Here is a 13934-nt window from a genome sequence, read left to right on the forward strand (position 1 = left end):
TGCGTTAATTGCTTTCTGTATTTCCCTGGTTGGACAATGGGCTTTCCGTGCCGATAAGAGATGCACCTTTGTCACCCCTGCAGTGAGTGTTACGTGCCGATTGTGGAGGTGCGGGACTGGAGTCAGCTCTAAAAGCACTCCAGTGAAATAGGTTTACTGTGCCAAAGCTGTGAAGGACAGAGCCTCTTAAGACCACTCCCCACCACTCAGATGATTGCAGTGGGGTGTGCAGATGTCCATGCTCCAGTCATGTCTGTTAAAGAGCAACGCAGCAGCACTATGGATTTGTCAAAGACGATCCGGAGCTGTGCGAGACGGCAGCTCGGGCTTGTGGACCTCAGAGTCGCAACTGGTGCTGAGTCATTCCCCTATACAACAAAATGGCAGCTGGTCTGTCTCAAGTGTAGAAGTACTTAAACACAGGAGGACCACATTCCATCATTGTAAGATGTTAAGATACATGACCTTAAGTAAGTGTTTTAACATTTGAAGATCCCAGCTCTCTTTGTGTTTGTGTTGAAATTGCATTATCCTAATTCACCTAAATCTGAAACCATGACACTGGTATTTGTATTGGACTTAAAGTCTTTTCAGGAACCCGGGCTTCAACTAAACGTTTTCATCTGCAATTAATTAATTTGTCAATTGTTTTATTCAGTGATTCTCAGAGCCCAAGGTGACGTCTGCAAATTGCTTTTTCTGTAAAATCCGTTTCACACATACATTCAATTTATAACAAAAGGAATCAGAGAAAAGAAGAAAATCCTTCCACCTGAGAACGTGTTGACATTTGTGCTGGATAAACGTTGAGTCAAAAGAAAATAAAGCAACAATTTTGATGATTGATCAGTTGTTTAAACGATTTTTCAAGCTGATTGTTCTGGCTTCTATGGCTGGCTTTCTCTGTTTTACAGCTCTGTAAACATTAAAAATTGATAATTATTTTGGGGTTTCTTGGTTACACATAACAAGATGTTTCAAGACGTCACCTTAGGCTCTTTTATCCATATGATAATAATCATGAGTTGCAGCGGTGGATTAATCATTTTTTGTGATCGACAATTTGTTTCAGCTCTCCTTTAGCTTTGTGTTTGTGTGCTTTTGTTTCCCAGGTCTCATGGGAATACCGTCAGATTCATCCCAGCAGACCCACACCTCCTGCTCCTATCAACACTCCCCCAGTGGCACCATAAGTACACAGAACAACCTGTCAAACAACCAACCCAACAACCACCCCAACAGCCACCCCGCCAACAGTGGCCAGGTGCCCCTGTCCCATCCTGCCCAAGCCCACCCTGGCCATGGCTCGCCCCATGCGCCGCACCTCCCGCAGCTCGGTGGCCCCCACAACCAACACAGCCAACACGCTCAGCACAGCCAACACAGTCAGCACCAACAGCACTCCCAGCACCCCCAGCATGCTGCTCATTCCCAGCACGGGCAGCACCCATCGCAACATCCGTCCCACGGCCAGCACCCGCAGCAGCACACGCCGCACCCCTCCCAACACACGCAGCACAGCCAGCACCCTCCTCAACACGGGCAACAGCATCAGAGCCTCTCCCACCAGCCCCATCCTACCCAGCAACAGATGGCCTGCAACACAGGTAAGACATCGTGTTGCCTTTGAACCACCGTCATTGTTTAGTTGACTCCTCCTTTTTTTAATCAACGACAATATGCCCACGAGTGTCGGGCCTTATCTTTAACCGTAAAGCTTGAGAAAATTGTTTTAGGTACACAACAGTAAATCATCTTCTGATTGATTATCTTTGCTTTTGTGAGAACAAAGCAACGTTGCATCCAGAGACTTTAGTGCCGATACAGAGTCGACTGACTCCTCCTAGTGGCCTTAGCGCAGTACTGCTCTGTTTAAAAGCCTGAATAACAGTTATATTTGGCATTACCTTCGTACTCATTTGGCGCTAAAAGATTGCCTGCATGGCTTTGACAATGTGACTACAGTGAAAATCCATCATCTGCATGCATCACCTAACCCAAAGGTAATAACAATTACAGAATCCATCATTGTGTAGTTTTCCATAATAATGCAATTAGGACTAAATCTGTATTTGTCCCACGAGTGAAGTTGATGTTTGAACAAAAATCACTTGTGTGCTTCACATCTTCTATCTTGTAATGATAAACAGAGTAACAGTTTGAGTGTGTGTGTGTTTTACAGGTTTACTGTCTGACTGGTATCCAAATCTGGATGCACTGAAAGAAAGCTGCCGTATTGCTAGCAGCTACAACTGGGCTGATGTCGACCTTTCACCTTTCCAAGGTGCGATTTGGATGCTATGAACAGATCTCACTGCTTTTACAAATACTAAACAAATACTAATGAAATAAACATAAGTTTGAGATGAAGCTATTGGATTTATGTGTCAGGTGTTTTCTCGCATGATCAGAGGAAACAAACATTTGGAGCCAGGAGCTGATAGAACAGCGCTGGCCAAGCTTTTGATTGAGTCCTCAAGTGTTGACACTGTGGAGTTGATTATGAGTTTAATTAAACTGAGCTCTTCAATTAACGAACACTGCCTTCAAGTTTAATTACCAAAACACAGAGCTCAGCAGGTCAGTTTATCCAATTACAGTCTAGGATTGCAAGGTAGGATGTTTTTTAAGTATCACCCACTGAAGGTTACTGACATAATGAATATATATAGCAGCGAGACTTTGCTTCTTGTTAGAAAATTAATTTCTCATTTGCTAAATGTATATTCCTTAGACAGTCAGCGGGTGCAGTTACATATATTTAACTGTCAAAAAGGTATTTAGGTGCAGACTGATGCTGTCACTGGCTCTGATGATAATAAGTCGGCTAGTTCTATTTTTTAATGTAGGTTGTTATGTTTGTGCTCCTCAGGTTTAAGAGACAGTATGAGACAAGCTGAGTTGAACAACTGGTCCCTGGAGCCCACCCAGATCGCAGACCTCTGCTCGTCCATCAATCAGTTTTTTGCCCGTACCGGTGTAATCCAGCCACAGGGGGCAGTGCAGCCCTCAGTTTGCCTCGGCTCCATGCACCCCAGCAAACCCAGCCAGCACCTCAACACAGGTTGGTCAGCCGTCGATCGGTTGACTCTAAGGCAGATAATGAATGAACCAATATAAACATTGATTAAACGAGGCTGGTTTTGGTTCTGAAATGACTGGATGATATCCACTAAGATTGTTTTTGAAGTTATTTGTAATTATGGATAGACACATAGACACATTAGCTTGATTTTTACCTCTGCAAGGACAAATATTATTTATATAATATATATTGAAACATTTATTCACTCTTATTTTGGCGGTGTTTTCCCCTTTGTTTGGCGGGGATCATGTAATTGTACAATAAAAATAGTATAAATGTTTACCTATATGTCTATTGCAGTATCCCTTTGTCTTTTTGCCTGTAAGCGGAAGTTTTTCTTTTACGGACTTCTGAATCCAAAATGAAAACAGATTTACCAGATGACAGATTTTCCTCAGTTGTAGTTAAACCAGACTACAAACTAAATGTTATGTCACTCAAATCAACTCACATTTTCTTTTACCCACTCTCACATTTTAAAGGTGCAAAGCTATTAAGCCACTGGTTATTCAAATGTAGACCCGGTCCCCCTGCAAAAAAAACTATATTTTTCTAATGCATCCTATGAATTGTATCTGCGGGTTCTCTTGTTCGTGTGGTTTTAAATTAAGTTGTGTTCTGATTCCTTCCTCAGGAAATCTCTACATGGACTCCAGACAGAGCTTGTCCATGATGGGTCCTCCAGGATACCCCCACATGCCCCCCATGAACAGCGCAGGACCCACGATGACAGGTAAAGTGCCATCTATCTGTGGAAACACATGATCACATACAGCCATTGTGTTTCCCTATGTGATCAGTTTATAAACAAAAGCACCACATTGAGTTCCCCTGACCAAGAAAGCATCTGGGTGGACCTAACTCTTCCTTCCCCCTTCGTTTTCTCCAGGACACCACGCACAGATGAACCAGCAGCACATGATACCTACCAGAAACTTCCAGATGCATCGTATGCCAGCTGACGACATCCAGGACGACTTTGATTGGGACTCCATTGTCTAGCCCCTAGACCTCCTTTTTTTTTTGCAAAGAATGGGGAGCAAGGAGAGGAGGAGGAGGCTGGAGGAAGAAGCCAGGCTGAGCTGAAAGGCCGCAGCAGGAGGAGGAGGAGAAAGAGGCCGTTGTGGGTGGGATGCAGAACATTTGATACGCTTTGGAGAAAGACAGACTTCAGAGTCCTGACATTTTTACAAAAGCAAAACATACATAGAAAATGTTAAACTTTGAAGACAATCATATATAGTCGGACATGTCAATGTGATTGCATACATACTTGTCTAGAGGCAAGTAGAACACATTCACGTCCAAACCACATGCTCCTCAGCTCCTCAGCCAGCCCTCTCCCCGTCCCCAGCCAACAGCCTTCCAAAGTCTGAACCCCTCCCCCCCGACTGACCCCCTGCTCCGTAACTGTTATGTGATTTGAGCGACGTGTTCAGCTTGTAATTCTTCTCGTGTTGACATTGGCCTCAGCTGTCTCTTGGATGAGTTTATCTCTCTTTTTTAGATTTTCTTTTTGTTTTGCTTTGTTTTGTTTTTTAAATTTGTTTTGAGGAAACACAGGCCGTCTGAGTAATGTAAAAGTGCTTGTTGGTCACTTTTTTGGGAGAAAGAGGAAGCCCCACTGTGGCTGAATCGGTGGTGAAAGTCAGGTTTACAATAACTGAGGTTTTGTACAGGGTGTTAAATGTTTAAGGCTTGATATTAAACAAACCAAGGGAGAGAGATAGTGACAGAGAGAGAGATCACAGAGAGCGTTGTGATCTGTTTTCACAACCAACCAATGTGATCAGGCTCACTGCAGCAGACAGGTAATGGGATTACATTTTCTAAGTTTTCTGTGTCTCAAGATGAGTGAACATGGTGAGTGTGAGTCGATTGTGATGCCAGGGAAGTCAGACATTTTGTCTTTTTTTAAAACTTCATTGAACTCAAAGGAAGTGGATGATAAGTTTCTCTTTGTGCATTGTGCACGCTTATGTTTGCTCCACCAATCAGAAGCTGTCATAACATTAAAGTTTTAATGGTTAAAATGTTCAGTTTTACACAAGAAACCAATTGATCATCAAACAAGCCAGCATCAGTCAATAACCATTCAAATGAGTCCAACCGACATTTGGACCGACAACTTACATCCGGTCTCAGTTTCTCGCAGATCGATCAGTATCGGCATATATGTCAGCCAATAAGTGAGAATAAAAAAATACTTGGCACAAAAATACCAAAAATATGTTATCATCTACTCCGCAAATATGATCATAATTCTTGAATGAAAGACGGACTAGATTGATTGGTGGATTTTGTTAAACCATGTTAAGCTGCCCATCCTCTGCCTGTAGCTCTGTATACACTGAATCTTCTCATCTTAATTTTCCAATAAAAGTCATTAATCATATTTCCCCCCAAAAAGTTTAAAACATCCATTTGTATCGAAATCCAATTATACTAAATTATCAAAACAGAATAAGATCAGGTTGGCAATTTTTAGAGTAATTGTTTTAAGCTTCACTGACTTGAAACAATTAAGAGACAAAAAACAAAACAATAGAAAGCTCACTTAAGCTCTTGTGGAAAACTAATGATCAGATGTAGAACTCGACTTTGATTTTCATCCATAGTCACATTGTGTACATCAAAAAGAGTTTGATGCTACCTTCAGTGTTATTTGTCACTTCTGACATTTGAGTTATGGATTTGAGTCCTTTTTTTTAAACTCATTTGAGTTTGCTATTATACAATCATAACAGAATGAGAAATGTGATTCATACAGTACATGCAGTGTGTGTGCGCGTGTGTGTCAGTGTGTGTGTGTGTGAGCGTTTTAGTTTTATTGTAAAGTTAGGGCTATGATGCAATCATCTCTGTACTATCTATGAGCACAAAAGCAGATGCACACAGTGATTTAAAGACTAGATTAGAGATTTTGTGTTTGAATGAGAGAGGGTTTCTCAAGCACAGAACAGGGAGATCAGTGGTTGTGGAAACTTTTCCTCTGTGTCCTGTAACAAGTGACTCGTCAATCAGCCCGGAGCTGAACGTCAGAGACACAATGTTAGGAAACAAAAAGCCCTTTGCACACTCTTTCTTTTTGTTGACCTTAACCGTTTTCAAAGATGCAAAGCACCTCCTGGTTGTAGAAGCAATTCACTCCCACAGTGAGACTATCTGACCCCTAGTGGCAAATATGGGGCATTGTCTAGACTTGATGATGAGAAACTGCTGAGCTGTGTGTGTGGTGCTTTGCATCTGTAACACTGTGTGTCCCTGTTTGAAGAAGTAATTAAATGCTTTCACCACTCACATGTAAATATGAAGCTACAGAAAGGAGACGGTTAGTGTCAGTGAATTTGTTACGTTTACACCTTTTTATACCTTTTTAATATTGTGTATGAGTTATATAATGCCCAACACAAAACATCAATCATTGAATCTAAAGTATTCCTGCAGAGGCCTTCACACCTCTCAGGTCAGCTGTCTGTGAAGCAGGGTTTTGGTCAGACATAGTAAAAGTCCTACACGATATTAAAGGTATTAAAAGGTCCGTATCAGGGTTTATTGCCAAGTAGGTTTGCACATACATTGAATTTGCTGTAGTTTGTATGTGCATAAGCAAAAATCTAACCCAAGGGAACAGTATAGAATCTGTGTAATATGAACGGTGGATATGTACAATTTGAGGTACATATAGAGGGAAGTTTAAGTTTCACAGTCAAGGTGTAAAGGCAACAAATTCACTAAGCTTAGAACAAATGAATGCTAGGCTAAGCTCAGCTACCCATCATCAGTCTGTAGCTTCATATTTGCAGTACAGACATGAGTGTGTTATCAGTAAGAAAGAAGGCAAATGAGATTATTTCCCAAAAACCTTGACCTTGAGACAATTCATCTACCAGGACTCTCGTAGGGACTGTTGTTTTAATATCTGGAAGACAATCATGGATTTTTTTTTAATGATATTGCATAATGTCTTTTGTTATTGTGAGAAACAGCACTTTTCAAGTCTCTGTTTTATTGGATATTACAGAACCATACGTTTCAACACAGAACCAGCCCGGTTTGACACTGTTGATCTCTCTTTTGAACCATGAAGTCATATTCTCTTCTTTCAATTGATACTGCCGTTCATTTTTATATTTCCAGCTAATATTCTTTTCTGTTGTTGTCGTTTTTCTTACCAATCATTCACTCCTGCTTCCTCCACCTCACGTGGTCAATCCTCGCCTGTGGATCCCAACTACTAGTTTTTAAAAAGTTTTGTTCTACTGCCAGAATTTCATACCTATTGTTCGGACATTTAAGGTGAGTGTGGATTCAACCGAAGACATCAGTGGGGGGGAAACAGCAGCGGTGTGTATTTGTTTGGACTCTGCGGAGCTGAAATAAACCGTGAACATCCTGCGAGTCCCCGGGTTGGCGGAAGGTGACGAGAGGTTGGGCTCTTCCAGGTGAAGACACGTGAACGAGCGAGCTGCCCGAGGGATGGGGGAAAAAAACGGTTATTAAAAAAACAGGGGGGGGAAAGGTGAAGACAATGACTGGATCACAATCACAATTTTACATTTTGTCTGTATGTGTGTGTTTGTGTGTGTTTGCTTGTGTGAGTTGAATTTCTTTTTTTCTAAAAGATGATTTAGGTTTTAAATACCGCTGGACATGTACCTGCCAGAGAGATTATTATTATTGCGGAAAAAAAAGATGAAAAGATGAAAAAAAAAAAAAAGCCTTGTTACAATATGGGAAAGAACTGCCAACAAGTACTGCTGATCGGGGCCTATTTTATTCAGTGCTGGTGTGTCGTGCTTGTATATATATGTCTTTTCAATCATCCTTTTTTTCCTCTTGGGGGTGGGGTATGGAGACAGGGGGTGGGTCTTCTTCACAAAAGAGGGAAAAGAATAGAGTATTTTGTTATCGTCCAATCAGAGGGTGACAGTATGTATATATCTATATTGTATATATGTGATGAAAATGCGTTGGCTTTTTGTGTGACACTACCTTTTACCTGTACTATGGTTCTACATTCAGTGTTTCAGTGTTGATAATATATATTTGGTTTGTGTTTTTTTTTTTTTTTGATTTTGTCTTTGTCATTTCTTGTATTTTTTTCCCTCCTATTTGTCCTTTTTTGTTTATTGCACGGTTTATTACTTTTGTTGTCCGATGAGGTGACACAGCTACTCTTTGTATTCGTTTAGTGCTGTAAAATAACTCAAGTGTTATTAGAATTGTCTATACCACCGCCCACCCCACCCCCTTCCCCAATATGCATGAATGGCACTTAAAAGAAATAAAATATGGTAACTTCACTGTGGAATAATGTGCTGCTTGAGCTTCTTTCACCTGAGAACTTTTCTCGACAACAGAACCGGCAGACGCAGCCATTTTTCTTAACAAGACTCAAAAGAGAAAACTTGACACATCAAATGTCAAAGTCCAGATCCACTGGACTTTGACATTTGATGAACAGCTCATATCAGGGTTTTTGATTTGGTCCTCCATGCTTTTTTTAGCACCAACATCTTTCAAACTCCACAGCCAAAGTAAAATAATTTGTTCGTTCAGACTTGACATTGGAGCATTTTCGTCAAGAGAAGACTTTTCACAACTTTTTGAGAATTTGAGGAATGTATTTTGAATTAAATGTCATTCATTAGCCACACCGCTTATTTTTTGGAAGGCTGTGGGAGGCGGGAGCCAGTATCAGGTTTGCCAGTTATTCTCACATCCACACCCACAGAGTCATCAAGTAACAGTAGCCAAATATGGGAGAACATCCAAACTACAAACAGCCGCAGTCGGCCCGCAGGTTCAAATCCCAGAATCTTCTTATTGTGCAGAAGCAGTTCTGAACCACTGGCCCACTCAGTACAGTTCAATACAATAGAAAGACTTCAGCCTTATAGCCACTCTATACATTAAAAAGTGAGTACAAATTTAAATAAATAAAAGTTGTGCTTCACATGACAAGAAAGGAAAATTAAATTTGTAAAAAACAATAAATATAACATGTTGTAAAGTACCATCTCATTTTCAAGAGGTTCCCTAAACAACATGAAATATAATAAAGGCAATAAATAAAAAGAAAAAAAAAAGCTTTATATGACCCATAAGAAAAATAATGATAAAGATAGGGACAGGAGATAAAGCAATATCATTATTTATTGTAATATAATTTTCATTAGTAGCAATATGACTAAAGGTCAATGTATATACCAATAAAATTCTCATACATTGTGCAAACACAGGAGATATAACACATCACATTTGAAGGGTTAAAATGTAACATTTGTTGTTAATTGTGTCATTCGCTGTTTATAAAGAGTTTAAAACCACAACCTTCCCTCAGGAGCTAGAATCAGTCTTTAAACTTAGAAGAAATCATTCAATGTGTTGATTCTCACTATAAATGATGAAAACCTGTTCTTGTTCTTGATCAAAATGCTCAGCCATTTTCCCTCATAGCTCTTTTGAGATGGAGCTGGTTACTTTGAGTTTTGGCTGGACTCCAAGATTCAGCATTTTTTTTCTTCAGTTACTGTAAAAGAAACGGAGCAGATCCAGGTCTGAGGAATCAGGACGTCGGGGACGCCTGGTTGTTCCCACTGAGACTCAATCCAGGAACAAGTTCAACACCACTGAGGGGATTCTGAAACAATTTGTGGAAGTTACAGTTCCTGCAGCAGAGACTTTAAACTGACGCCTGAGTTGAACGTGCCAGGGATCATGCACAGAGACGATGCACAATCACACTGACACAAGATGAACCTCTGGCTAAGAATCGAACACTGATGTGTTTCAATAACATCCACAGTGTCCTACTTTACATTTGGCCATAACGATGATTCTTTCCCCTGCTGTACATTTTATACATGGTCTTCCATCACGGGTCTACTGACCTGAAAAGCTGACGTTTTCTTTGTAGTTATATTCAAACTTTCTAGGCCATAATCATCATTAATCAAAAAGACATTCCACACAAGAAAAGTTATGTGGGAAAAAAGGCCTAATTAATTCCTGGGGCACATGCAGTGTTATTACATGTCGGCGGCTGCGTAAGAGCTCCCAGTGAGAAGAGCTGACGATTACGAGTGTTGACTTGACTAACGACAGTTCGAGTTTCTCACTGGGGCAGTGGCTCGGAGCAGCATTCTTCACTCGAATGTCTTCTATCACTAAAGGATGTGTTCCGACGACTGGGAGCTGCGGTGAAGACGCGTCATCAAATCTGATTGGTTTAACTCCAGGATTAATATCAGGGAGGTTGGTATTGAGATGATGATTTGTTTTTGTCCCGCGGCATTTAAAAAGTGTTCCTTTTTAACGTTTCACCTCTGAAATATTGTGTACTGTTTTTGTGTTTTGTTGCAGAAGCAGTAGGTAGAAATACAAAGATTTCTGGAAAATGTACTTAAACTATCAAAAGTACAAATATTTGTCTACGTAATAATGATCCCAGATGCATCCATTATTTGTTTTCATAGTTTTGACAGATGTACCTTTAACTTCGCACTGTGTACATATCTGGGTCGATTACAGTTAGACTGTCGAGTTTTCTTTCGACAAAAGTTATGTTTACAGTCGGCATTCCACAACAAAACATCCTTGTGCTGTTGTTCTAAAAAAAAAAAAAAAATTGTTTGGTTTTACATTTACATTTATCTTCATCAACATGGTCAATATCTCAACAGGGAACCTAGGATCCACATGTCAGTGCATCGTGATCAAATCCTGATCACAGAGTCCAACACAAGCATTCAAAGGCTCACAGCCGTTAGACGGTTTTCTGTTCTGTCACCCAGCATGAGACGGACAGACCACAAGATGATTTTGAAGGTTTCATTTCCTGCATAGTTTGCATGATACTCACACAAAAACTACTATCTGCCAATCGTTATGTGACTTTGGTGAGATAACAACATAAGTTTTTGCTTTTAGATATCCTGTAACTGCTGCTCTCTAACAGAAGTATATATTTGTATTGAATACTAAGTAAATATGCTTTAATATAAAAAATGTCTTCACCTTCTCGGACTATCCAGAAATGAAGCCAAAATATCCTGGATATGAGCGTCGGCATTTTGTGCATCCGGAGCTTGCTCTGTACCGATCTGGGGATGGAGCGACTGTATGGGGGGGGGGGGGGGGGGGGCACCGATACATGCACTCGACCAATCGCAAGTCATTCTCTGCTTTCAACAATAACGTCTCACTCTGTTTTTGTAGCATAAATAACTAATTAAAATCAAACTTACCAGAAAACAAGAACAGTTAAACAAAAATCTGGGTGATGAGAATGAGCTCAAAAGACAGAAACCATTTTTTTAATGATCCATTTCCAAGCCACTAACCTGGAGGAGGCAGGGTTTATGACCTATACTGCAGCCAGCCACCAGGGGGCAAGTCTATGGTTTTTACAAAGGTCTTTTTATGGTCCATAATCTTATAAAAGACACGTGGCCATTCAGATTGTTGATGTTTGTAAAACACACATTGTTTGTTTAAATGTTTTTTATTGAAAGTATGTGATGAATACAGGATTTCCTATATCATATTCACATTAACTCTTCATAATGAACGGCATCCTCTCACAGTGTTGACCAGGTGAAGGTGTTTCCACTCCTCTTCCGTCAGATGTGAATATTCCGGTTGTTATTATTTCATGGGCATAAAAACACTGAAGGTTGATGGACATCCTCTCATGGACGAAGAGGAGTCACAACTGTCATTTCTAAAAAAAGCAGAGGGGCCTGTGGCAGCTGTCGACCTGATGGATGTGGAGGGGTCAGGGGGTGGAGGAGTTTGACGTGGGAGGTGGGACCTTGTGAAAAGGGCTGACAGGGATCAACACACCTGATCGTGGGACGCTTAAAACCCAGAGTTCAGCGAGGCAAGAGCGGCGAGTGCATGAATGATCCATGGAGTGTGATTCCTCCTGTGTAACACCATCTCAGAGATTTAGGTTCCTGACTGAAAACAAACAGGAAACTCCGAACAGCAGCTGCAGCTAACATAGAAACCTCGACTGATGGGAATTAATTTGAATTAATTAAATGCCACAAAGTAATGACTTTGCATCCTGTTGCATGATGACACGCCCGAAGGTGCGGTGACACAGATAATCTCATAATTATTACCTTCACCTCTTTTAAACTCTCCTCTTTTATTCCTCTGTGGTTTCATGTAGAACTGAAATAGATACACACTTTGTAGTGGGGGGCTTCTTCCCATGTGAACAGTCAACACTTAGTTATCTGACGTTGTGTTATTCTGATGGTAATACACACGTGGCATACATTTAAATAACCTGGATGATAACTTTGTGTGTATGAGTCCTGATCCACCACAGTTCACTGGTCACCTGACCATAACACAACGTGTTTGTTGTAGCACAGCGACCTCTAGTGGCTGCAGACAGATGAACAGCGTGGCTGAGAACGGACTATTGTTTGATCCTTTTAGCATCTGAGCCTAGTGTTCATAATTTACAGGACTGTTTTTAAGTCGTAGTTTCATTTTAATATTCATCGCATTGATGGCGGCTTTATCATGAATGTGAACCTATTAGTTAATTATTAAACCTTTATGATAAAGGGTTTTAACTGCAACCAAAATATGCACTTGATTTTGCACCCCCTGACCGTTTACCACATTTTCCATAAAATGTGTGATATCATGGTACATATTTATTTTGCATTATAGTGTTTATTTTGATGTGGTAAAGGATTTTATCAATATCACCAACTTCTTGAGAGGCTTGCTTATATGATACCTATAAAGAAAATAATCTACTTTTACTCAGCTCTGATGCCTCATTAGATTGTGGAGAGTAAAAGCACATACTAAGCACTACTACTACTATTAATAATAATAATGTTAATAATAATAACAAACAAACAAAAATAACCAATAAATGACGATTGATAAGTTGTCATCTATTCATGTATCTTTAACTTTTATTTTGAAAGGGATAGTTAGGCTACAGTATTTGAAAAGAACTAACTCTGAGACCTTATATAGTGACTGACTGTCCTCATGAGAACATGAGAATTATGTGTTGGCCTCACCACTCACACACAATTCAAATTGGGTTTATTGGTGAAAACAGATCTGTAATTCAAACAAAAGTCATTAAATTACAATCACACCATATCTTCAGGCAACATTGTTTCAGTTAAAACATAAATTACTCACTTTAGATCATGAGTTTCCACTGTAGGCCTATCAGCTGCTGTGGGTCTAATAATAAGTGTGCTGAGGACTGATCCTGGAACAGAAGATACACCACAACCAAATTACAATAGTCACCTGCATGGACAAATCATTAAAAATAAAATGTGTTATATAAATAAAGTTATTTCCTGGATGCAGAGACAGCAGCAGCCTGCAGGTCTCATCGCCCTCACAGATAAATAAGGCTGCTGGTTAATTGACCTGGTTTCAAGTGGGGCTGCACGCACACGCACACAGACACACTCCTCTTTAAAACCCTCCTGACTCCAACATGATGACCGGCCCATCGCTGCATGTGCGCGCTCGGCTCTGACAGGCTGCCTCTCTCAGCCACACCAGCAGCACCAGCAGCACCACCACCCGGGTTCCTCCCGAGCCTCCATCCGCCATTTTCAGCAGATTGAAAAGCTGCTAGAGCACAAAAAAAGCTCAGGTCCCCGGTCACATACAGCAGGTAAGTGCGCGTGGAACCAAACAGACAGACAAAGATGAGGGAGGAGAGAGAGAAAAGCGTCCGTGCACCTTGACTCCAGCTTGGAGAGGGAGAGTGAGGGAGAGAGAGAGAGCAGGGTTTGTAGAACAAGGGGAACAATAAAGTGCATCCTGTCGCTGCTGCACC

At 40.7% G+C, this 13934-nt stretch overlaps 1 protein-coding gene across 1 annotated transcript in view; it reads left to right on the plus strand.

Annotated features, from left to right (window-relative positions):
* The window catches only part of foxj3 (forkhead box J3), a 75511-nt gene extending 68478 nt beyond the window's left edge, over positions 1-7033 (plus strand). The window contains exons 8-12 of the mRNA XM_053432450.1: positions 1113-1607; positions 2183-2284; positions 2873-3064; positions 3720-3818; positions 3975-7033. Coding sequence (XP_053288425.1) covers positions 1113-1607; positions 2183-2284; positions 2873-3064; positions 3720-3818; positions 3975-4087 — 1001 coding nt within the window. The 3' untranslated portion in view covers positions 4088-7033. The remainder of the gene's footprint in view (positions 1-1112; positions 1608-2182; positions 2285-2872; positions 3065-3719; positions 3819-3974) is intronic.
* Positions 7034-13934: the final 6901 nt, after the last annotated feature.

This window comes from Pleuronectes platessa, chromosome 2 (assembly GCF_947347685.1).
Source record: "Pleuronectes platessa chromosome 2, fPlePla1.1, whole genome shotgun sequence".
NCBI classification, from domain to species: domain Eukaryota; kingdom Metazoa; phylum Chordata; class Actinopteri; order Pleuronectiformes; family Pleuronectidae; genus Pleuronectes; species Pleuronectes platessa.